This window comes from Hyaena hyaena, unplaced genomic scaffold, assembly GCF_003009895.1.
Source record: "Hyaena hyaena isolate Hyena2069 unplaced genomic scaffold, ASM300989v1 scaffold_42, whole genome shotgun sequence".
Lineage (NCBI taxonomy): Eukaryota > Metazoa > Chordata > Mammalia > Carnivora > Hyaenidae > Hyaena > Hyaena hyaena.
The window spans coordinates 2,836,290-2,861,051 of record NW_024080674.1 but is presented as its reverse complement, the minus strand read 5'-3'; the positions used below and the strand labels follow the sequence as shown (position 1 = coordinate 2,861,051).

Genomic DNA, 24,762 nt, shown 5'->3' with positions numbered 1-24,762 from the left:
TGTTGATAAAAATCACTTGAAGGCTTCTATGCTCACAAATGCAATAGATATTGAAAACATAATAAAATCAGGGGCGCCTGGGTGGCTCAGTCGGTTAAGCGAGTGACTGCGACTCAGGTCATGGTCACGGCTTGGGAGTTCGAGCCCTGCGTCAGCTCTGTGCTGACAGCTCAGAGCCTGGAGCCTGCTTCAGATTCTGTGTCTCCCTCTCTCTCTCTCTGCCCCGGCTCTGTTCACGCTCTGTCTCTCTCTCTCAAAAATAAAGATTTTTAAAATTTAAAAAAAAAAAAAAAGGAGGAGGGGGCGGCCTCACGTGCATATGGCAGCACCACTTGACCTACCTGGAAAGGCACGATGCCTTTTATGTTATGATTAAGAGCCTTTCCCACAGATTAAAACGTCCCCTCCCAGCACACATCTTCCTGTCGTGTGTTTGCTAACAGTGGTAAGAACGCCTTCAGCACTGATTCCTCCTCAACCTTTGCTTCTCACAGTGGCCTTGTCCGGGGGGGCAAGACACATCTTATCAGCCCAATGTCACAAATGGAAGACTGAGGCTGAGAGGGGTCATATGACTTTCTCAAAGTCTCAGAGATATACAGTGGTGGGGCCAGAAAGAGAGGTGGGCTCCGAGACGCATCAGCCCTGTGTTCTCACCACTTAATGGGGGTGTTTTCACCTAAATGCCCATGGACGAGAATCCGTCAATAGCGTTTCAACACCCAAAATGGTTTCTTTCCCATCCTTCGGCCTTCCTCTGAGTGCGCACTTAATCGCTGCAGCCTGACAACGGATGTTTAAAGGAGCTGGGGAGAGCGAAGGTGGGAAAACACTCTACAATCTTCTTGTGAGAAACAAGATGGGCGTAAGATGTTACTCCTGAGAAGATGAACAATCGCAATAAGGGAGCTCGACTCCCACTGGGGACGGCGGGAGGCAGATCCGTGATGTCAGACACACCCCAGGGCCACGGGCCACGGAGGCAGCACCGGCCTCTCTGCATCGAGGGCACCCAAGGAGACACGGTGATGGAGACCACGGGCTCTGTGGTCTCCAAGCCAATGCGGATGAAACCCCCGAGGGACCCAGCCACATCTCTCACCCTCCCAGAGCCTCAGGCTCCCCATCCGTAAAATGGGCGCAGGCTACCGTGAGGACTGCATGAGCCCCTGCGTGGTAGACTCAGAGCCTGATGCTCAGGGTACAGGAAATGCCCGAGAAAAGCAAGTTATTCTTTGGTGGTTCTTCTCTCCTGGCCCTTATTTTTGCGTGTGGGAAAGTCAGGACCAGAGCGTTCACCCAGCACTGACCTCTGCATTTTTCTCTCTGGCAAACCGATCGTAACAGCTCTGGGCATTTACGCCACATCTGCTTCATGCCAAGCACCAGACAGGCACCAGCGCTAACACCTGCATCTGCTGCCCCCCAGCAAGGGCGGCCCCCACCGTGTGCCAGGGGAGGGATCTGTGGCACTCCAGGGTCAGTCCAGTTTGGGGTTTACACCGGTCAGATGGGATGACAGCTCCAAGGGACAGCCTTGTCCCCACGTGCCTGTGCAGAGCCCCTCCCCCGCCCCTCACCCACCTGCATGGTGCTGATGCAGAGGCTTCTGTGGATCACGAACTGGCTGAGGGCAGCCGACCGCTTGTAGCTGTTCCGACCATGCACCATGAGCAACCGGCCAAGATGCTTGAACTGGGTGACAGAGAAGTCGGCAGCGAGGGAAGCCTGTTTTCCTTCCTAAAATCCAATAAAATTGGGCACCATCAGGAGCACAAGAGGTCAAGGCAAACGCTTTTTTTTTTTTGGTTTTTAACCTAAAAAGCAAGATGTTGTAAGGGGATCTTTGGGAAACGTCTAAAAGAGCTTCTTTGGTTTCACGCTGTACTCGGTTGGTGGTCCGAGTCTGAGTTGGATTTAAAAAGAGGAATGTATTTAAATAAAAAACATTCTAAATCACAGAGAGTTATAATTTGGAGGGCAAATGGATCTAGTTAATAGTAAGCCGTGGGGGAGGGGGGTAGGCCCACCCCATAATGGGTATCAGAAGCAAAGAATCATCAGAGATAGGCGCTTGACAACACTCGGTTCTTCTAAGTGAAACGTGAGGCTGAGGGTGAGGCCAGGGGAGGGGGAAGGGCAGAGGCTACTAACGATACCAAATGGAACATTCCTGAGCATACAACTTTGCTCATTAATCAAAGTGCAACCCTCTAATGGGATTCTCTAATTTTAAAAGATGCATGATGGACGCCACAGTGGGGGTCACACCTGCATAAAAGGGCCCATTCCAGCAAGATCTCAAAGATCACTGAATTCTGTAGCTTCAAATAATTGTCAGCTGGACAAGCACCACAAAACCAGAAAGGGTGGGAAGAAAGAAAATCTGAAAAGCATATGGATGGACTAGCCCAATCCATGAAGCTACGGGACAAAACGCACAGGACAGTGTCTCTGGCCCTCACTCGGGGCCTCTGGACTCTTGTTTGACACAGTTCTAACGAGCCTGGTACCCAATCTCGCCTACGGTCATTTAGAGGTCACAAATTAGGACAGAGTAGACTCCGGGAGGTGAGAACACACGTGACAAGGACAGAAAATAGCAACTAGGCTGTAATTCGCCAACTTTATAAAACACACCAGCTGCCAAAGCCTTTTAGTGACAAACCCCACCACGCCCCTCCATAACCCCCCCCCCACATGAACATGTGGCGCGGTAACTGATGCTTTTGTGGACGCTGCAAGTACCACGGAAAAGTCTGAAGTGCATCCACTGTGCCTAACATACAGCAAAACACTTTTTTTTCAATTTAAGTTTTGACATGTGAAAAATTGGCACTGTTGTAGGTAAAATACAGTGACATGCATGTCCGACTCCCAGCTCATTAGGTGACGCGGCTCCTTAGACTTCGTAATTCTAACCAAGAGTTTGCAGAAGCATCAAAGCTGAGTTTCCAGGGGAAAAGAAGTGCCCCTGAGCGAAGCAGAGCACCTCCCAGCACCGGCCCCTCCACAGCCAGCGGCACCCACACCCCCACACCCCGCACTCACCTTCCCCTCAACCCCCACGCCGCAGTCCGATTCCTGAATCATACTGACGTCATTGCCTCCATCACCTGCGGGCCGCACGGACCAGAGAGAAAACCGGGAAATTGGGAGAGAGGCGAGAAACAGGACCCCGCATTTCATTCCAGCTCTGCATAATCGCACGCGCTCTGCCTTCCGCTGAGTGTCTTCTGCGCGGCTCCATTTAATCACTCCAACACCCCAGTCTCACACACAGAGGAGCTGAGCGTCGGGGATACCAGGTGGCTGGCGAGAGTCCCAGCCACGGAGCGGTGGCAGGGGGAATGCGTCCGCGCCACCCCAGCGTCTACAAGCACCGCACCCCTGCCTATGGGCGCGCGCAGTGCCACAGGACGCCAGCAGCAGTGACCGGCTGTGCGCCCACTGTGCCCTGCGGCGAGCACTTTTTAAATCTACCCCCTTCCATCCACATCAGCACCGTCTGAGTGCTTATCACCCCATTCTACCAACGGGCAGACCGAGGCTCGGGCGGGGGCCCAGTGAGTAAAACCAGCACGGACTGGGAACCCAGATCCATTCCAGGGCGTGCGGCCCCCAGCCCTCTGCCCTGCTGCTTCCTGCATCGCCAGCAAAGGAAGAGCAAGCTGCGGAGGAGAGCCCCAGAACACGTTTATCTACTCTAGCTCAAAGGGAACTACTAAAATAATAACAATTCTCGAGCCAACGCCGGTTGGGGGAGGAGATGGGGACCTGAGTAGAGGAGGCCGTGGCAGGACCCCGCTCCCCTTACAGAGATGAGTCGGGGTGCCGGCCGGCCGGGCCCAAGGGGGGCGGGGGCGGCGCCTACCCACTGCACAGGTGAGCTTCCCGGTGCGTTCCTGGAGCAGGCGCACGATCTGCGCCTTCTGGGTGGGGGTGCAGCGGCAGCACACGACAGCCGGGCACTGGCAGGCCAGCTCCATGAACTCGTACTCGTAGAACTTGAGGCAAATCTGGGAGGGGGAGGCGGGGGGGGGGGGGGGTCAGCCAAGGTCACGGCCCCCACCGAAGCAGGAAGGGCCCGCGCTCCCGGGAGGACCCGGCCAGCAGGGCCCCCACACCCACCTCCAGGGAGTCCCCGGAGATGACCAGGGCACAGTCGTGCTTCCTGCGGAAGGCATTCAGCTCGAGGTGGGCCTCGCTGCGGTTGCTCACCTGCAAGGGAACACAGGCGTGGAGGCTGCCGCGGCCCGCCCTCCGGACACGGGAGAAGGGCCAGCAGTGGCTTCCTGAAGCCGGGGTGAAGACAGTGGCCACCCGGGGCCCCTGGGTGGCTCAGTCAGTTGAGCATCTGACTTCGGCTCAGGTCATGATCTCACGGTTCATGGGTTCGAGCCCCACGTCAGGCTCTGTGCTGACAGCTCAGATTAGAGCCTGGTTCAGATTCTCTGTCTCCCTTTCTCTCTGACCCTCCCCTGCTCACACTCTCTCTCTCAGAAATAAATAAAACATTAAAAAAAGAAGACAACAGTGGCCACCCCAGCCACAGACCCCCGCCCTGCCCCTGCCGCCAGACCCAGAGCCAAATTAAATCCTGTGTGTTATGCGTCCGGGGGACTTGGGAAGGCCTGTGTGCCAGCCATCACCTCGCATTTCCCCCAGGACAGCAGGGCCCTGCATAATAAAAACAAGAGCTAAAAATGGCTGTACTTTCATGGAGCGCCAGGCACTGTGCTAAGCGCTTTTCATGGATTTTCCCCACTGACTTCTCACAGCAACCCTACAAGGTGCGTAATGGTAACGGCTGTACTTGACGCGTGAGGACACGAAAGTGGGAGAGACGCGTGAGCCTCTAAGGCGCACGTCTAGGGGCTGCGAAGCAGGCGTCAGGAGCCAAGCATCTGGGAGGGCGGCCAAATTCTCTGGAACAGACCAGATGGCAAACCCCGTGGGCTCTGTGGACCCTACAGTCTTTGCCAAAACGACTCAGCTCTGCTGCCTTAGCATCAAAGCAGCCACAGGCAATATGTAAACAAACAGGCCTATCTGTGTTTAAATAAAACTTTATTTACAAAAGCAGGTGGTCACATGGACTATCGTAACCCCTGAATACACAGAATGCATAGAGTAGAGAATGTATAGAACATACGGTCCGTGTTTGTTATTTCCAATGGCCACACTCTAGAAAGTCACTGTGAACATCAACTTAACAGATCACGATTCCTTTGTGGCTCCTGTGTGGGGGCCAGGGGGCCAGGTTCCTGTGCACCTCTGGCCACCATATTCTTGTCCATCGATACATAACCTTGCTTTATATGTGTTTCTGTTTAAAGACGTCTTTTAAAACAGATTTTTTTGATTCATGAGCACTGAACTCATAAGCAACAGCGCTGTAACTCGTGCCCGGAGGAAGATTATCCAACACATGTACTTTCTCCATGAGGCACATCAGAGCCTTCCTGAGCTCAGCAACGCATTTTAAACAGTGAAATCACTAACACAAAAATGCAAATACAAAAAAAACTAAAACAACAACAACAAAACCAAAAAAAGCCCAAAGCGGCACCAAGTAGATCGTGAACTGGGCTTGTGTGCGTATGAGAGCGGAGAAGACTGACGGCCTGGTCTGATCTCAGCTGGGGGTGCGCGTGGGGCAACGATGATGTCCCGCTGCCCTGCGCGTGTCCACAGAGGACTGTGAACGAAAGCGCCCTGAGCGCTGGTTTGGGGGTTACCAGTACGTTTCAGGGAGCAGGTGAATCTGCAAACGTGGAGTCTGTGTATAACGGGGACTGACCAGACCCGCGTCCGCACAACACCGTTGGTGCCATATCCCCAGGACTGCCGCATCCCGAGCGCTCTGTGTGGCGGGAATCAAAGGCGGGGGCGAGGGGACTCCCACCACATGCGGAGCCCCCCTCCCTGCTGCTGGGCACGGGGTCCCCGGCTTCAGGAGCAGGGCTGCCGCCCCGCCGCAGCGCAGCGCTCGCCCCCACTCCCCCGCACTCGTTCAGGCCGGTCTCGGCTTCTGCCTTAGGGCACCTCCTCACCTCCCCACGCCTGCAGTGTTGGGGTCAAGTGCTTGCCACAAGGGCAGGAAATTTCTCGACTGCCCGCCCGACAGACCTCTCTCTACAGGCTCCTGAAGGGTTTTCTGCAGGAGGGCAGATGGCCCAACATCTGCGATCCGGAATTTATTTCTTATCCAAGGACTCGGTCTCCCAGGGTTCAGTGGAATCTGGACTCGTGTGTACAATGTCACATGCACGGGCTCATCTGCATCCTTCATCCCGACTGCTTTTCGTCAGCTTCTCGAAGGGACCGCGACCCCCACTGGGTTAAGAACACGGCAGTAACGAGGTGCTTCTGAGCCACCCCGGGAAGGAGCCCTGGAGCCTCGCCAGAGTCCCTCAGTAATTCCACCCAAACCAGTGATGTAGGCCCCCCCCATTTTAGGGGCCCACTCAAGGTTACGAGGTCATAGGGCAAAACTGCATCCCCACCCCCGCGAGGCCCCCACGCAGAGAACACTGTACCAGCCGGAAAACGTGGATGTCCTGATTTCTGGTCACCAGATGTGCATTCTTCGCCGTGCACGTGGCTGTCTCCAGCTTGTCCCCTGTCAGCATCCAAACCTGCAATCGCAGCACAAGGGGGCCTCCTCTTTGTAAGCGTTCAAGGCCGGCCCGGAGCCCGTGTCAGCCCAGTTCCCAAGAACACGGAGCGAAACATGACTTATCCCATTTCCCTCGAGGCTCCTGGTGTGCCCAGCACATGACAGGAAGAGCCCACCGCAAGGGCCCGAGGACCCCCAGTGACCACTGCTGGTGGCAGCCAAGGCTGGTATGGTACTTTCAGAAAAGCACTTGGCCACACGCTTTAACAGACGTCATGAAGCTTGGCCTCTGACCTCATAATCCCTCTTCTGGAAATTTTTCTCAAAGCAATAAATAATCTCAGAGAAGGGGGGCGCCTGGGTGGCTTAGACGGTTGGGCGTCCGACTTTTGCTTAGGTCATGATCTCGCGGTTCGTGGGTTCGAGCCCCGCGTCGGGCTCTGTGCTGACTGCCAGCTCAGAGCCTGTAGCCTGTTTCAGTCTGTGACTCCCTCTCTCTCTGACCCTCCCCTGCTCATGCTGTCTCTCTCTCTCTCCTAGAAATAAATAAAACATTAAAAAAAAAAAATTAAAAAAAAAAAAATCTCAGAGAAGGGAAGGCTGTGTGGGGACGGGGCCACTTCCGTGTCCCGCAGGAAGCACTGGTCTGTTCCGCTGCGTACGGTCCTTCTCTGTGGCTGGTTAAGCCAAGGGTACGTGTGCCAAGTCCCTCCACACCTCCAAACAGACCAGTCTGCATTTTGCTGCTGTGAGCTCAGAGAGGGGAGGGACCCGTCCCAAAGCCACACAGCCTCAATCCAGGTCTTCCACGTCCACACGGACGCACTTCCCGCTCCGCTAGCCCTTCTCTCCGCCCGCGGCAGGGAAGGGCGCAGAATCACAGGGCAAAGGACGCGCTGGCAGTGGGGGAGGTGCGGGAAAGAAAAGGGCAACGGCTTCCCGAGCAATCGGCGTGCCAGGCGTCCGTCAAGCCCTTCCGTGTTTGGTGCACGTGGCCTTCAGGGTAACTTTATAAGGCAGGAAACGGGTGCTGAGAAGTCAAGCCACTGGCCAAGGAGCGCCGAGGTAGTCAGTGGAGAAACCAGATTCCAACCCAGGCAGTGGGGCAGCCAGGCCGCAGGCACCGGCCCTCCCGGGGGCCCTGGGCCCCGGGCTTCACCCTGCTGGGTGTCAGCCTCTTCTCTCAAAACCCCATCCGGCCATATAAACAATAACCTTTTAGGTGACCCCAGTTTGGGGCCAGTTTCCGGGGTCTGCTGTAGGAGAGCAGACCCCGGGGATGGAGCTGGGAGGCTCAGGTTCTAGAAAACCATGGCAAGTCATTGCTGACTGATGTCCCACGTGGGGACGACAGGGGGCAGGCACTGCAGGTAAGTGCCCAGACCTGAGCCCCAGGACCCTCGGCTGCCGCATCCTGGAAGGGGCTGAGGTAGACATTTCCCAAGTGCCGACACCTTCTGGCCATGGAAGAGCTTCCCGCTAAACCCTACTGGTGAGGTCCCCACACCCCTCGCCCCTGCGCTCCCTTCCCCCTCCTGTCTTACCAGGGAAACCAGAAAGAGAAGTCGGGTCCCCAGAGGGAAAGAAACATCCCGCCTTTCGGTGAGAGCGGCTTTGAGGAGACGCGGCTTGGGATGAAGGCAGAGCAGAAGGCAGAATCCCACCGCCTGGATGGACGCGGTCGCAGAAGGCGCCCGTGTGACAGACTGAGGCGCACGCTGCCACGGACACCCGCCCTTCTGACCTCAGGCGCTTCTTCCAAACGCGGGGCCTCGCCGACGACTCCCTCGCAGCGAGCCAGGCCCGAGGGCCGAAGACACGGGACGGAATCTGGTTCCCGGGAAACGTGCCCGCACGCGAGCGAGTGGCCCCCGCCGTGGCCCGGGTGTGGCCGCAGCTCAGTGAGTAGTGTGGCCCCGCTCCCAGGAGCCTGGGCCACGTCCCGGCCCATGGACGCAACGGGGAGGCGCTCTGGGCGGAGGCGGGCAGCACACAGAACAGGGTTCCAGAAGCTGCAAGCCGCTGAGGCTGTTCCGCTGGGTCCTGGGAGGGGTAGCCTGCTCCTCCGACGCCCTCTACTGGCCTCTCCGGATCAAACTACTGGATTGTTGGCATTTTTTTTCTCTTTTTGGCCCCAAACAGCGTAAATACGGCGTTTTACGAGTGAGGGCGGTCACTCATTCACCCAGAACAACAGGCAGACGCGGGCCGTCGGGTCACCCAGCAAGAATGTACTGAACATCCTGAGCATCTTGACACGGCCTGGCCCTGACTGAGCGGTGAGGGGATGCACGTGGCCCCGCCTACGGGCAACCCCTGTGGCCTTGGGGGGCGGGGGTGGGGTTTAAAGGCAAACGCACCAGCCTCTTCCAAGAGCAGGATGGGGAGGGGGGCCGGCGGGGAGCAGGAGTGAGGCGACAGGCCGTCTGGGACAGGGCTCTGGGTCACCGCCCATGCGCCCCCCCCCCCCCACTAACCCCCACACCGGCTGCAGCCACCCTTCCGAAGCCCACCCCCACAGGACGGCGGCTGTTTGGGCGGCCGAGCCCGCCGCAGGTGCTCCCTACCTTGATGCCCGCGTTCCGCAGGGTCTCCAGGGTGGGCCTCACGTCCGCCTGCAGCTGGTCCTCCACCCCCGTGAGACACAGAAGCTCCATCTCCATCTCCAGGCTCTCGATCACGGTGGCCACTTTGAGGGAGCGGTCGTGCACGCTCAGCTTGGCCTGGACGTAGCGGGCCTGGGGCAGGGCAGGGGCGCACAGTCACTGCGGGGGCGGGGGAGGGGCCGGGCCGGCCGGTGTCGGGGCGTCGGGGGTACAACGCCAAGGGAGGGGGCGGCGGCACGTGGCTGGACCCCAAAGGGATGAACCGAGACTCTCGGCCCAGACCTCGGCCAGGGCCCGGCCCCACCCCTTCCTCTGTACTTCGCTGGCTGTGCAACTTCTAGCAAGTGGCTCAATTTATCTGAGCCTTAGCTGTTTTCTTCCACGAAGCAGCCACAAGAGCCCCAGCCTCACCAGGTTGTTACAAGGATTGGTGCCCCCGGATCTCAAAGAAAACAGCAGGCTCTGCCACAACATGCGCTTTGTGACCAAGCATCCCTGATCGCTGGGTTTTCTGAAGACAAAGTCCCGCCTCCAAGGACCGCTGGCCCCACCCTTCCATTTAAGCCACTTTCGAGAATTTAGTAAATACATGGAAGAAAATCAAAACTCCCCTCAGGAGCTGATTCAAACACATGCCTTTAAACTTGAAAAGACAGTCGAATCTACCGGGGCCGGAACTCTTGCTAAATAAAGCTTTACCAAGAACTCAAGCGCACGGACGAGACAGGCTCAAGCACAGCTCCTCTGGGTGAGGCACGAGAGGACCCCAGAGGCCTGTCCCCAGTCACCCGTCCCTCCCTCACAGTCCTGAGGCCCGGGGATCCAAGGGCCCTTCCCGCAAGGAACACGCAGTCCATGGGACAAGAAGGCAATGAACCAGACAGATCTACGCTGCAGCCCTGAGCTGTGAAAGCCAATGACCCAGTTAAACTCTTTTTACAACTTAAAACACTGAGGGCTCCAAGGGGGTGATTCATTTCGTTTTCCAGAAGGTGTACTCCGTGCCAGTGACCATCCTGAGCGTCAGGATGTAACAGCAAACCAGACTGACAGTCTCTGCTCTCGGAAAGATTTTATTCCCAGAAGGGGCTATTAGGAAGAATGTCAGATGTAAACATATAAACAAGGTCAGTCTGGATGGTGATTAAGTGAAGAAAGTTAAGCGGAGTGATGGATGGCGAGCGGTGGGGTGGAGCTGCCTTAGATGGGGAGTCCGGGAAGGCTTCTCGGAGGAGGCGGCATTTGAGCAGAGACCCAAAGGAGGTGAGGGAGCAGGCCATGGAGCTCTGTGCAGGAAGGGAGTTCTGGGCAGAGAATGGCAAGTGCAAAGGCCCTGTGACAGAAGTGAGCCTGGGGCACTCAGAAAGGACATCGGTGTGGCCAGAGCAGACTGAGCGAGGGGGAGACCAAAAGGAGAGGTGGGGGGGGGGGGTGCGGAGGAAGGCAAAAAATAATGGGAAGGTCATGGGACCACTTACTTCAAAGTCTTGATACTGCTCCTCTGCTAAAGATTTCTTCGCCACCACAAGAACCCGCAGTCCTTCTCGGGCCATGTTTCCACACTGAAAAGCAGACCACAGTCAGCGGAGGGCCGCACTAAGGGCCTTGCTTCCGAGCCCTGGACTCTCACGGAGGAGGGCTGGATGCTAACGTGGACAGACCCCTACCAGGGGCACAGGGAAACTGGCCAATTCGAACATCGCCTTCCCCTATAGCAACCTTCCTTGAAGCAGGCCTTCTAAAGGGAGATTGCAAATGGCAGCCCGCAGGCCAAACATTGGTCTATGCATAGGTTTTCTCCACTGGGCGCAATATATGCTTCAAAAGCTCAGTCAGCAGCACCGTAAGACTTCACAGACAAATCTGGATTTCCGGCTTGTTGGGGAAAAAAAACCCCAAACCTCTGACGCCACCACACCTGCTTTCCCAAATGACCACAGCCAAAGATGGATGAAAAGCAGCTGCTTCCATGTATTCCCAAAAAACGGCTGTCAGGTGAAGAATATTCTGTTATGCTTAACACACAACGTGCCACCTTACTGGAAAGACACACCCTAGCCTGTTGCATGTGACTCACCCGCCCCTGTTGGTACTGAGTTTGCAAACCTTCTACCTGAAAATGTAATGTTACTGAATGGAAACTGGGCATCCCCCCCACCCCAACCCCCCACCTGGAGCTGAGAGAGAAAATGACAATGGGAAGAGTTTCTTCCCCCCTGGCTGTGGCCGATCCTCCACCTCACCAATCAGGACAGGCAGCCTGTGACGTGACCCCCCCAAGGATCCCCGCCCTCCTGCCCCCTGCCACCAGCCAAACGCCAGTGAGGAGGAGGTGACTCGTGAGCTTGGGAGTGGGCCTCGCCCCGCTTGAGCCTTCAGATGAGACCTGGGTCCCAAGCAACCACTTGAGAGACTCTGCGAAGAGCTGGCTAGGCTGCGGACAGATGCCTGACGCACAGAATCCGTGAGGGATGGAAGTGTGCTGTCCCAAGCTGCTAGGTTTGGGGACAACGTGTTACGCAGCCACGGATAACGAGTACAGAGAGCCGCGTTACTACGCCATGCGAGGGGCAGGCTCCAGAACGTGCTTCTGCAGCCCTCACTCCCCACAGCCGCTTACCTCTTCCTCCAGCCAGTCGTTGTACTGCACGATGCCGGCCATGACAACGTCCGCCCCCTTCATGTAGAACGTGATCTCTCCCGTCGATTCATCCTGGGGGGGGGGGGCATGACAGAATGAACACTCAGGAGAACACCCACTTTCGGCTCCGGTACCCACTTCCCATGATGGATGGCGTACAAAGCCTACTCAGGGGACGCTGATGGTTCATTACTTGGACAAAGATAAAAAGCCAGAAGGGGGAGGCGGGAAGGGCTCACTTTGGGGCAAAGGCCACCCAAAATAGAAGAAAACTCAAAGCATTTGGAAAAGCATTAAATGATGAAAAGCAAGATCAAAAGGACATGAGAACTTTGTTTTTCAAGTTATTACTATCTCAACAGGAATGGACTCCCACGCTGCAAGATCGTCTTAAATTTACACACAGAATTGCCAGGATCACCCAACCGCGGTCTACCCGAAAAGACGGCAAAGTAAGGTGCTCATCCGAGGTGCGGTTCTCCATTTTGGCACTATTCACATACGGGCTGGAGGGTTCCTTGCTGGGGGGCGGAGAGGGGCTGGCCTGTGCACTCCAGGACCTTCTACAGCGTCCCTGAACTGTCCCCACTAGAGGCCAGCCACACCCCCATGGGGACAACCCAAATGTCTCCAGACATAAGCAAACTGCCTTCGCTGAGAACTGCTAATCCCGATCATTCCAGACCCCTGGGTCTACCTGAGGACTTGCTAGAGATCAAATGACCCGGATTTTTGTTCACGCCGACCAGCTTTTCTGGGGGTAGGTAACACCATGACCCAGGAGCCAAAGGCTTAGCCCTGACACCAGCTTTTGGCCGTGTGCACTCAGACACGCTGCTTCTTTTCTCTGCACCTCAGCGCTCCCACCCGTAAATCGGGAACATTGCCAACTCTTACCGCACAGGCTGTTGGGCTTAAATGAAGTCACCGAGCCACAGCACACAGCCAAGGGCCAGGCACGCAGAAAACGCCCGCTCGGCGTAAACAGCCCCGCAAGGGCGATGCTAACTCCGTGTGCCCCTCAACCGCACTGTGTGTGGGGACCAAGGCTTTGCCCAGCGGTTCTCAGTGGAGGGGACTGTGCATGTCACAGTGTCTGGAAACTTTTGCGGTTGTCACAGGGGGTGAGTGCTGCTGGCATCCAGCGCATAGAGGCCAGGGATGCTGCCATGTGTCCTGCAGTGCACAGGACAGCCACAGCCAACAATCAGGTGGCCCAATGTCAACAGCACGGGGGCTGAGGAATCCTGGCTTTAAGGAACAACGGCTCTTATCCCTGGTTCTTATTCCATGACCCCTTCCTCGGAAACTCACATCACAGGGAGCCTGGGGGGAGGGGGAGGGAGGGCGGAGGGAACAGAGCATGGTCATTACCACCTCATGCCTAAGATTTGCTACCCTGGGCAGCCCAGAATGCATGCGTGTAAACTCGTTACTAAATATGACATAAATACACAGAGCCAAATGACGGGTACACATTTCCTTTAAAACGGCTTTCCAGGGCCCTCTGGAATCACTGACAATCTTGGAGAACTCCGTGCTTTGCTCACAAAAGCACTGCCGGCCGCGAGGAGGCACCTGCCTCCTTGAAGCCAGCAGACAGGCAGGCACGTGACATCTCCGATGGGTCACACACACCTATGCCTGCTCGGGACTCGGGCCAGCGATGGCCGCGGGGGCTGAACATGAAAGCGTCCCGGGGCTTTTTTCCCTCTTCCCTTCACCCAAACGGTGCCTGACAACAGAGCGCAGGAAACGGCGTCCCCTCCCCAGCTTCCTCTGCGCGGAGGGCGCAGGCAGCTCGTCCAATACAAACACCGCACCACTGTCTCCTCCCGTCGCTCACTTCCTCCCACCCGGTTCATCACAAGGTTACCCCGCTCCCATACGATTACGCTGCGCATTTACAGAGGGCTGGTGCTTGCACGGCATTGTTTTGGGGCCTCGTCTTTTTCCACTGTGGTCTGATCCTGGACCCTGTTCAAAGGCCTCTTTTATTCAAACAAGGGCAAGGGTATGATCTACAGCACCGATCCGCCTCCATCATTCCATGGGGGGGGGGGGGGAGGACGGTAGAACATCTGTACGAGACAACAAGAAAGTGGCCATGGCAGCCTTCCTCTTGGACACACAGGCACACGAGCCCCAGAGAAACTCCGAGAAGACTGAGATGCAGGCCAAGGAAGGACTCTGCCTGGTGCGTGGGTGAAGTCCCTGCCCAGCACCATCCACGAGCTCGTACGTGTCGGGAGGGCTGATGAGCGAGGTGACTGTGCCCATACCTGCCGATGGTCACCAAACCAAGATGTGTCACAGCCCAGCTGACGCTGCCTCACAACGGGCGACTGGGCAGGTACTTCCAAATGCCAGGGAGGATACAGGGGCGCGTGGTAACTGAACTGCTGGCCCTGGCAGTGTCCTCGTTAGGAGGCTGTCCTGGCCTCTACCAATGAGAGGACATCAACCCTGACTGGTGACGACCAAAATGTCTCCCAACTTTTCCGAATGTCCCCTGGAGGCAAAACGGCCTCAGGGCGAGAACAGCTGCATTAGAAGAGTTTAGGGAGGTTTCTGGAAAACAGAGAGCTGTCCCTGAGCCTGAAGGCTAATTTTCATGTCAAAGGCACATATAAAAAGGGAGACAGGTCAGAAAACAAGAAAATTTAGCAATCCCATGCATGTCATTAAAGATAGCCTAACAAAGATGGATGCTCACAGACTGACTTTTAGTCGTGAGAAATGAAAAACGTGAAATATCCGTGAAAAGAATATTTAATTAAATAATGGTATACTCTTTCAACAAAACACCACGCACACATTAAAATCATAAAAATCACACTCTACTAATATGAGAACATTTTCATCACACATATTGTTCGATGGCGGGGAGAGGTTAGAAAGCCTCACGTGATGCTCAATGCCAGGTTCATACAAATGCGTGTGGGTATTTACACTCGTATATGGGTAGAAGAAAACTAAAAGGGAAATTCTCTGAAGAGGGATGAGTGCTTGGTCTTTGGGTGCTGAAAATAAAGATGAATAGTTTGACCTCCTTCTTGATGCATGTATCTGCTCTGAATGATTTAATTCAATGGTTTGTTTTTTATAACCTTGCAAGGGGGGATTGCTATTTTAAAATAATGGTAAATATGGGGCGCCTTGGTAGCTCGGTCGGTTAAGCGTCCGACTTCAGCTCAGGTCATGATCTCACAGCTAGTGAGTTGGAGCCCCGTGTCGGGCTCTGTGCTGACAGCTCAGAGCCTGGAGCTGCTTCCGATTCTGTGTCTCCCTGTCTCTCCGCCCCTCCCCTGCTCCCACTGTCTCTGTCTCTCAAAAATGAATTAATGTTGGGGGCGCCTGGGTGGCTTAGTCAGTTAAGCGTCCGACTTTCGCTTAGGTCATGATCTCGCGGTTCGTGGGTTCGAGCCCCGCGTCGGGCTCTGTGCTGACTGCCAGCTCAGAGCCTGGAGCCCATTTCAGAGTCTGTGACTCCCTCTCTCTCTGACCCTCCCCTGCTCAAGCTGTGTCTCTCTCTCTCCTAGAAATAAATAAAACATGTTAAAAAAAAGTGAATTAATGTTGAAAAATGTTTTTGAAAGTTTAAAATAATGATAAGATTTTTCCCATCTGAGAAGTACCCCCTACTCCGAGGTAAAGTGCTGGTCTTGCTGTGAGAAGATGTGGGGCCACATCTCATAAAACAGGATGTGTATCTGGGAACGAGAGCCCTTCCCAGCCAAAGGAAGGTGGGTATATTGCTCACTTATCCAAGAACGGCTGATATTAGGGACTATCTGATGATGATTCAACCCTCAAATGACTTCAGCAGAGCCCACGGTCCTGGAACTTGAAAAACTAAAGGCTGGAAGGGCCGGAACAAAAGTCATTCCGGAAGAGATAATGACTCTGACTCCCCAGGAAACACCCACCCACACGCTCTGAGCTGCTGCTTCCAGGACACAGGCGGTCCTGACGTCAGCCACGGTCTAGAAGCCACGGGTCAGACCAGGTACGGGCCAGGGGTAAAAGCAGCAGCCGCGTGGGAGAAAAAGCTCCCCTCCCACCCAAAAGGTGCATCGGGGACATAAAAGTCCCTTAGAATGTGTCATTTTCAAGGCACGTTCATGCTGTGTCACTGGGTCGTCAGAACAGCAGCTCGTGGAGCTGTTTCTTCTACCTGGAGGGGAGACAGCTTCTTCAATGGCTCCCAAGGACCCCTACCTCCTCGTACTCCGTGCCCTGGTGAGACCCACTCCTACCGCTTCTCGTAAGCGAGACAGAAGGGACGGGAGGCCGGTTCTGATCAGGTTACAAAGACTCTGCCTCCCACCTTGCTCGCTGGGAGGAAGCCAGCTGACAAGGGAGGTGACCTACGGAGAGGCCAGGGGAGCAGCGAACGAGGGTGGCCTCCAATGAAACAGCGGAGGACCACGGCCCTCAGTGCAACATCCACAAGGAGCCGAATCCTGCCCCAGCTGAGCCCCGGCTGACAGCGGCCTGTGAGAGATCGAGAGCCAGACGACCCAGCGGAGGGGCACCCAGATTCCTGGCCCACAGACTCCATGAGATACTACCTTCTGTGGCTTTATGCCACCAAGTGTGGGGACATTACCGTGGGTGCTCTGCAAGCTTTTCAACGCCCCACTCGGCACACCCAAACTCCCAGGCAGCGGTGGTTAAAGAGCCCAGGCTTGAGGGCCATGTCACCTGGGGTTCATCACCAGCTCCCCCATCACCCAGCTGTGTGGACTTGGGGAGAATGCAGAGCCCTCTCTGCACTTCCACTTTCTTCTTTGTCAAATGCCAATCAAAATGGTTCCTATCTTGTTGGCTTATGCTAAGGACTGGTGAATGAGTTTCTGGAAATCATTTAGAACAGCCATTTAGAGATACTGCTGCTAGTACCTGACCCCTGAGTACTCACACTGCTGTTACTAACTTATTATAATAGAATCTACAGCTCTCTGATCTTTAAGGCATAATACACTTGAGTAGATCCAGGTGGAGGGGAGTCTCATTTCTTTTAAAGACAAAACAAAAACGAGGAGTCACGCTCCGAAGTTGCCCACGATCTGAGCAGAGTTTTCTCCGATCGAGCCGAACAATGTGAAAAACCTTTACAAATACCAAGGAACCATCCTAAGATGGTTGGTTCTGGACGAGACAAGAGTGATGTGGATTTTTTAAAGCTCCCTTGGCAATTCTGATGATCGGCCGACTTTACGAGTTACCGAACACAGTGGCGCCCGAGCACAGGGGTCCCTGGCTTCCTGGGATGGGGAGCGGGAGTCTCTGAGTACCAGGGCCAATGGTGAAACAAGATATTGACGAAACTGTAAAACTCTGACACTCTCAAATATTGGGGAGGAGGTGGAGGAATGGTGACACCAAAATTAGTAGTAGCACTTTGGGGACAAGAGTGGATGACTGACGGCTCTGGTAGCATTAACGATGTATACACTGCAAACCCAGCAAGCTGACCTCCGGGCAGATTCACATTCTGTAGAATGGAGACCAGAACAGACAACGACCTGCGCCAGCACTGTGTCTAATGGCAAAAAAAGTGGCAACTTTCTCAATATGTATCAACAGGGAACTCCAGTAGACTGAAGGCAGCGAAGCACAGTCACACAGCGCAACACTGTAACACGGCTAAAACTAACAAAGTAAGATTAAATGCATGGACATAAAGTTCTTTTAAATGTTAAAAACAGAAAGTGCGATAATGATATAATGCCACTCAAAGAATAGAAATATGCACAACCAGGGGCGCCTGGGTGGCTCAGTCGGTTGAGCATCCGACTTCGGCTCAGGTCATGATCTCGCAGTTCGTGGGTTCAAGCCCCACGTCGGGCTCTGTGCTGACAGCTCAGAGCCTGGAGCCTGCTTCAGATTCTGTGTCTCCTTCTCTCTCTGCCCTTCCCCTCTCGTTCTCTGTCTCTCTCTCAAAATAAATAAACATTAAAAAATTTTTTTAATAAATAAAAATAAAACTTTTTAAAACCATGATACCTAAAAAACATGGATGAATCTTGCAAATATAAATTTGAGCAGCTCCTCAAATAGAGGAATCTACTGCGTGATTTCTTTTCTATAAAGAGAAAACCTCAAAAAGAGATTAATCGGTGGTAGGAATCAAGAGAGTGGTCACATCCCTGTGGGGAGAAGGACGCAGGTGACCAGGAAGGAGCACACGGGAGTTGCTGGGGTGACAAGGGAGGGAATTTGATCCTTGCTCTGGGCTGCTGGTTATGCGGGTGTGCTAACTCTGTAAACACCTGAGCGGCATGCTTATGATGTTTGCGGTGGTTCTCTGTGTAGGCTATACTGCAATACAAGTTTCAGAATACATAACAACAAAATTTGAAATAAATATGACAAAATGACGCCTCTGAATGATAGCTGTGTTTTCCCAATAACTTCAGTACTTATATGAATGAAAAACCATTTAAAACACTGAATTACAACAAGGATGCCAAGACCACTCAGCAAACAACGGTCCCTCCGCCAAACGGTGCTGGGACAGGGCTTACGCACGTGCGACGGAGTGTGGCTGAACCCTTACCTCACACCATATAGAAAAATCAACCCAAACTAGAACAACGAATGAAAGAGCCACAACCACAAAACTCTTAAAAATATATATAGGAGTAAATTTTCATGACCTTGGATTTGACAATAAACTCTTGGATATGACACCTAAGAGTAACAAAAGAAAATATAGATAAATTAGGCTTCACCGAAATTAATAACTTCTGTGAATCAAAGGAATTTTTATCAAAGAAAGTGAAAAGACAAAAAAAAAAAAAAACCCGAAAGTGAAAAGACAACGTACAGAGGAGGAGAAAATATTTGCAGACCATCTCTGATAAGGGTCTAATAGCCCCACTACACAAAGAACACTTCCAACTCAACCACGAACACAACCAAACGCAAAAGTGGGCAAAGGACTCGAATACACAGTTCTTCACAGAAGATAAGAAATTGCCCAATAAGCACATGGAATATGCTCAACATCAGTAGTCATTAAGACCCAGCAACTCCACTCCATCCCCAATGAGACCCCACTTTGCAACCACAGAAAGAGCTGTAATCAAAAAAGTGAAAAAGTGAGATAACAATGGTTGGCGGTGAGGGTGTGGAGAAACTGGGACCTTTCTGCGTTGCTGGTGGAACGTAAAATAGTGCAACGTGACAGAAAACCGTTTGGAGGTTCCTCGTAAAGCTAAAAGACGGAATTATCCAGCAAGTGGGCAATGGACCCAGCAACTCCACCCCTCAGAGCTGAAAACAGAGACACAAATCCTTGTACGCAAATGCTCGAAGCAACACTACTCCCAACAGCCGTAAGGTGGAAACAACCCAAATGTCTTTCAACAGATGAATGGCTAAACGATGACGTGGCCATAAAAAGGAATGGAGTTCTGCTGCCTGCCTCAAGGTGGATGGACCTGGACAATATTTTTTTTTTTTTTTTAATTTTTATTTCTAGGAGAGAGAGAGAGAGACAGCATGAGCAGGGGAGGGTCAGAGAGAGAGGGAGTCACAGACTCTGAAATAGGCTCCAGGCTCTGAGCTGGCTGTCAGCACAGAGCCTGACGCGGGGCTCGAACCCACGAACCGCGAGATCATGACCCAAGCGAAAGTCGGACGCTTAACCGACTAAGCAACCCAGGCGCCCCGGACCTGGACAATATTATGCTGGGTGAAAAAAGTCAGACTCAAAAGGTCATGTAGTCATGTATTACAGGATTCTAGTTAAACAAAATAACCAGGATGGGTAAATTCCTGGAGACAGAAAGCAGATCGGTGGTTCCAGGACCAGAATGAGGGAAGAACGGGGAGCCACTACGTAATGGGTACGAGGGCTCCCCTTAGGGTGATGACAATGTTCTGAAACAGAGGTGTGGCTGTACGACGCTGTCAATGTCCTAAACAACACTGAACTCTATGCTTCAAAGTGGTTCGCTGATGTCAATTTCACCTCAATAGAAACAGGTCGCGTTCAACAAAAGCGTGCACAACAAGAAGTGTATTATTACCAAGAAATGTCTGATCCCCATAGGTTAGACCTTTCCCTCTAGAACTAGATTAACCAGAAGCGGGTCAGCTCTCCGAGGTCTCGTCCGACTGATGGACGAGTATTGTTTCTGCTCAGGCAATGATATTCTCTTCTTCGTCTGGACAACAGACATCACAATAAAGAGGGTAGGAAAGGGCTAAGGAAGAATGTGGCACGGCCACGGGGCACACAGCACACCTGAGTCATCCAGTCACTGGAAGTCGTCAGGGTAACTCACCCGCACGATGATGCCCATGCGCTTGCTTTCATAGGTGAAAGGGAAGATCTGTAAGATGGTGAAGTTCAGGATCTGGTCGCCAGGGGTCCTCAGCTGCATGGAAGACTGGTCCCGGCCCACCAGGGTCAGCCCCACACTTTCGGTCCACTGTACCAGGGCCACCTAAAGGCGACACAGGGTCGAAGGTCAGGCACACCGCCAAGGGTCCTGGTTCACAGGTCGAACAAATGAACACGAAGGCAGAAGGGGCAGCAGAGACAGACGAAGCACAGGCAGTCACTGGGTCCCCAGGAAGGCTGGGCCGGCCCGCGACAGCCTGGGCACTCGGCTGTCCCTGACACAGGGGGACTCCCCTTCTCTTCCGGGCCCCAAGGCAGGCCGCGCGCCAGGGCTGTGGCAGAGAGGACGCTCAGAAGGTCGGGAGCGATCACTTTTGCGCGATGTGCACGGAGCCCTCAGAAACAGGGGAGCCTCACCAGTAACCAACCCAGTAGGGTCTACACCACCTTCAACCAGGCAGCCCTGCCCCCGAGGGGACGCACAGCAATGTCTGGGGACACTTCTGGTTGTCACACTGGAGAAGGGGGTGTGTGCCAGGACCCCCTGGCCTCCACCCGCGAGGTGCGCTAGACACCCCGACACACAGCGATGGCCACACCGCAGAGATGGATCCCTGCCCCCGAAGGCAGCACTGCTGAGGGCATGGACCCTGGTCTACACAGAAGAGGAAACAGGCGCTCGGGCAAGGGACTCGCTCAGCTGCCCAAGGTGGCCAGGCCTGGGAGGTAGCTGGTCCACACAAGCCTGCCCACCCGCCCTGCGCTTCCCAGAGGCCTATCTTCTGTTGCCATCTGGAACCTTCCTGCTGCCTCGGCGACACGAGCTTCACTTCAGGTCAAAGGCAGGGGCCCGGCTGGTCATGCAAGTGAGTGAAGAGGGCTGGGCGGGGACGCACCCCACCACAGCCACAGGGGCGGCGACCCATAACCCCATGGGCACCGATGGGGGAGGCTGCCCCAAGGGGACTCAGCCCAGGATGGCCCGCGCTGCCAGTTCCTCAAGAAAAACCAGAAACCTGGCCCTGAGATCTCCTTTTACATAGCAACAATTAATCTGCATGTTCTAAAAGCTTGTGAGTCTGAGGGCCACCTGGGTGGCTCAGTCGGTTAAGCCCCTTGACTCCTGATTTCAGCTCAGATCATGATCTCACAGTTCATGGAACTGAGTCCCACACAGGGCTCTGTACAGACAGTGTGAAGCCTGGGATTCTCTCTCTCTCTCTCTCCCGCTCTTTCTGCCCCTCCTCTGCTCATGCATGCTCTCCCTTTCTCCTTCTCAAAAAAAAAAAATAATAATTTAAAAAATAATAATAAAAATAAAAGCCAGTGAACCTGGCCAGGGGTCTCCAGGAAGACAAGGAAACACAAGTAGAAAAAGAAGACAACAGAGAGGGGAGCTGGGGGGGGGGGGGTTGGGCAGTGATGGGTCCCCACCCAGACTCGCCCCCTCCACCCCCACTGCCACAGGAAGGAATCACCAGTGAGTGTAAAGAGCCCACGGTGTGCCTGACAGACACAGCCTAAACGACAGGGCCACCCCGTGTGGTCAGCAGAGAGCCCCTGAGCTAAGAATGACCCACTCCAGCTGCGGGGATATGAAGAAACAGACTCAGAGGAGCAAGCGAGGCAGGGGCCTCGGCCGGCGGCAGGGACAGGCTGACGCGGGGTCTACTCCTGGGTGTAACGGGCACAAGGAAAAGGCCCCCGGGAAACGGCCAATCCCAGGGGCCTGGGCTGGGGTGCGAGCTCCGCGGCGCGGCCTCAGTGGTGCCCGGCTGCACTCGGGTGCCCACCCGACACACTGTCACCAGCATGAATCTGATGGGACGCACAGCAGGCAGAATAACGGCCCCCAAAGATGCCTACATCCTAATCCCGGGACCCGCGAAGAGGTGACCTGACTCGGCCAAATGGGCTCGCAGGGGTGATGGAGGGTGAGGACCCAGCCGCGGGGAGCCTCTCCTGGATCATGCAGGTGGGCCCGATGCAATCACAGGGCCCTCGAAAGGCAGAGAGGGGCATGGAGGGCAGAGCGAGGGCCAGAGAGAGGAGACGGGCGTCGGGTTTGAAGAGAGAGGTAGGGACATACAGCAGGGAAGAGGGCCGCGGCTGGGAGCAGGGCAAGGCAACAGCTTCACCCCTGCGGCCTCTCACCTAAAGGACACACTCAATCTGGGGTGTTTCCAAACAGCAGCCGTGCAGCAATTTGCTCCCGCAGCAGCCGAAATGCACACGAGACGCTTCCAATTTTAATGCCCAACAAGCCGCCATTTTATTCCAAACCAAGCCCGAGAGGATGGAGTCTAAGGAAAGGTCCCCCGTCTCCCTTTTCTTCTTATAAAATGTAACCTTTAGGGAAGGAAAAGGAGGCAGGTTTCAGGACAGAGCAGACCTGGGGAGCGACAGAGGGTGACGGAGAAAGGGGCACCTAGGAGGTATCAGTTCTGAGACGCTTTGCTATGTCTCAGCCCGGCGGTGGCTCCCCGGTGGCCGCTACTCCGTAAGAAAGCGTCTGGGGTATTTCCGTGTCCCTGCAGGGGCGGAGGCCACCGAGAGTCGCTCTCCCAGGGGATCACGGTCGCCCACGCTCCTGCCTCATCTGGCTGCTCCTGGAGGCCCCCCTTCCTTCTCCCAGGATCCCCTGCACACGCAGACACCTGCTGCTCCGGGCTCTGACTCAGTTTCCGGAACCCCAGGCTCTCCTGGGCTGCCCTGCTACCCCCTGAAGTGGGGACAGGGGTGTCAAACGGGTTGCAGCCCAGCTCTGCCACCCGCCCCCACCCCCCCAGCCTCTGCACAGCGCGGGACTCCGCGCGCTTCGTTTCCATTTCTGTCCCAGCGCTAAACGTTCCGTGTATCCGTCCCTCGTTGGCTCTGCTCAGATACCCAACCGGCTTCCTACTGCTGGCAGTAACTGAATTTATGCTGGAACAAGAGATTTGTCTTCAGGAAAATTCTACTCTGTCCGAGTGATGTCCGAGCAAGTCACCCGGGATTCCCAGGGACGAGCCTTCCCTTCTGACCGACGGACGGTACTGTCACACTGACCCCCACCTGCAAAGAAAGGGCCAGTCAAGCAGCGACTGGCTTTTGTCTTCTCTGCTGATAGTCTGCCTCGGTCTTTGAAAACCCATTCACGTGCTGGTTTGAGTCTTTCCACAGGGCCTGTCCTACCTGTCACCTCTCAACGTCTAAAATGATCAGTGAAGACTGTTCTGCACGCAACAGTCCCATCGCCTGTAAACCGCTTACAGGCCGGCATGTGGTCAGCAACACTCCTGTCTTCTGCTTCACCTTTCTGTACCGTGGAAATATTTTCCTTATGTACCTTCATTTCTTTCAATTTTAAGCAAACACATATCTCAACATAAGATATTACAAACACGTAGGTACACTCGAGCCTCCTCCTTTACGCGCCAACTTCTCAACAAAGGAGAATTCTTCTCGAGATGCCTTCAACCATGGCTCTCAATGAAAGGGGTTTTTTCATTCTTGTTTTCAAGCTGCTGTTACGTCACCCCTTAAAAACCCATTTCACTGCTGTGAACAGATGTGAAACGTCGGTGGTACTGGGCTTCGGGGAAACGCATTAATTCCCCCAAAGCCTGCTCTTAACCGCAACGGAAAGAATGCGGAACTCCCGACCCTATGGGGCAGCTCCAGCTCGGGCAGCCCAGCCCCCACGCCTGGGACCCACGGGGTTGCACAGAAGGGACAGCTGGCCTGTAACGCTGAAATGGTCGCAGTGACGGTCACTGCTGATGGGTGAGTTACACCCGGAGGCTAACATCTTCCACCTCCGTTTCTTCAGCAGCAAACCTCTCAGTGGAGCAAGGGAACGAGCCACCACCATGCTTGCTCCTCCCTACCCTGGTCCAGCCTCCTCATCAAAGCCTCCCTGGTCTCTCTGGGGACCGGTGCCCCAGGACGTGAGCCCCGCCAAGGGCGTGGGGGGCAGTGGAGGGGGTCTCTGATTCTCGCCTTCCACCCTCTGGCCCGCAGCGTTAACCGGAAGCTCCTTTCTAAACAGAAACCCCCAAAATCCTACAGAGAAGAGACTGGTTTGGAATCGGGGCTCCCTGACCCTCCTCAAAGGCAGCAGGGACAAACATTTCTGGGGGCAGGAGAGCCCGATGCATTTCTTTCCCAAACAAGACAATATAAAATGAAGTTACTTCTTATACTGGGGAGTCCAAACTGTTCAAGAGAATCACTCCCTATCGCCCAATCAGAAAGGATCCGGGGGTCTTGAGTCTCACTGTCCCCAACAGCCAGAAGTGGGGGGTCTCTGAGACTTCGGGTCAGAATATCCAGAGGTCAGAGCAGCAGCAGAAAAAGAAACCCATTAAGGTGAATGAATGAACAAATAAATTAACTCCACCAAATGGAAACTGAGCAGGGGGCAGAAGGGGGGAGGCGCGGGGGCTCTGAGTCGGCCGTGTGTTCTGGGTTGGGCCAGGAAATCAAAAGGACAGGCTGCTACGCTCCCTCCCCAAAATGCCCATCTGAGGAATTCATGCCAGAACGATCCATG

At 54.5% G+C, this 24,762-nt stretch overlaps 1 protein-coding gene across 3 annotated transcripts in view; it reads right to left on the bottom strand.

The window, feature by feature from the left end:
• Positions 1–24,762, bottom strand: part of ATP9A (ATPase phospholipid transporting 9A (putative)) — a 124,346-nt gene that overhangs the window by 8,564 nt on the left and 91,020 nt on the right. For all 3 annotated transcript variants that reach the window (XM_039229968.1, XM_039229970.1, XM_039229969.1), the window contains exons 15-23: positions 20,170–20,331; positions 11,849–11,941; positions 10,707–10,790; positions 9,190–9,360; positions 6,543–6,641; positions 4,132–4,221; positions 3,875–4,019; positions 3,052–3,116; positions 1,585–1,740 (exon numbers count right to left, since the gene is read on the bottom strand). In XM_039229968.1, coding sequence (XP_039085899.1) covers positions 1,585–1,740; positions 3,052–3,116; positions 3,875–4,019; positions 4,132–4,221; positions 6,543–6,641; positions 9,190–9,360; positions 10,707–10,790; positions 11,849–11,941; positions 20,170–20,331 — 1,065 coding nt within the window. The remainder of the gene's footprint in view (positions 1–1,584; positions 1,741–3,051; positions 3,117–3,874; positions 4,020–4,131; positions 4,222–6,542; positions 6,642–9,189; positions 9,361–10,706; positions 10,791–11,848; positions 11,942–20,169; positions 20,332–24,762) is intronic.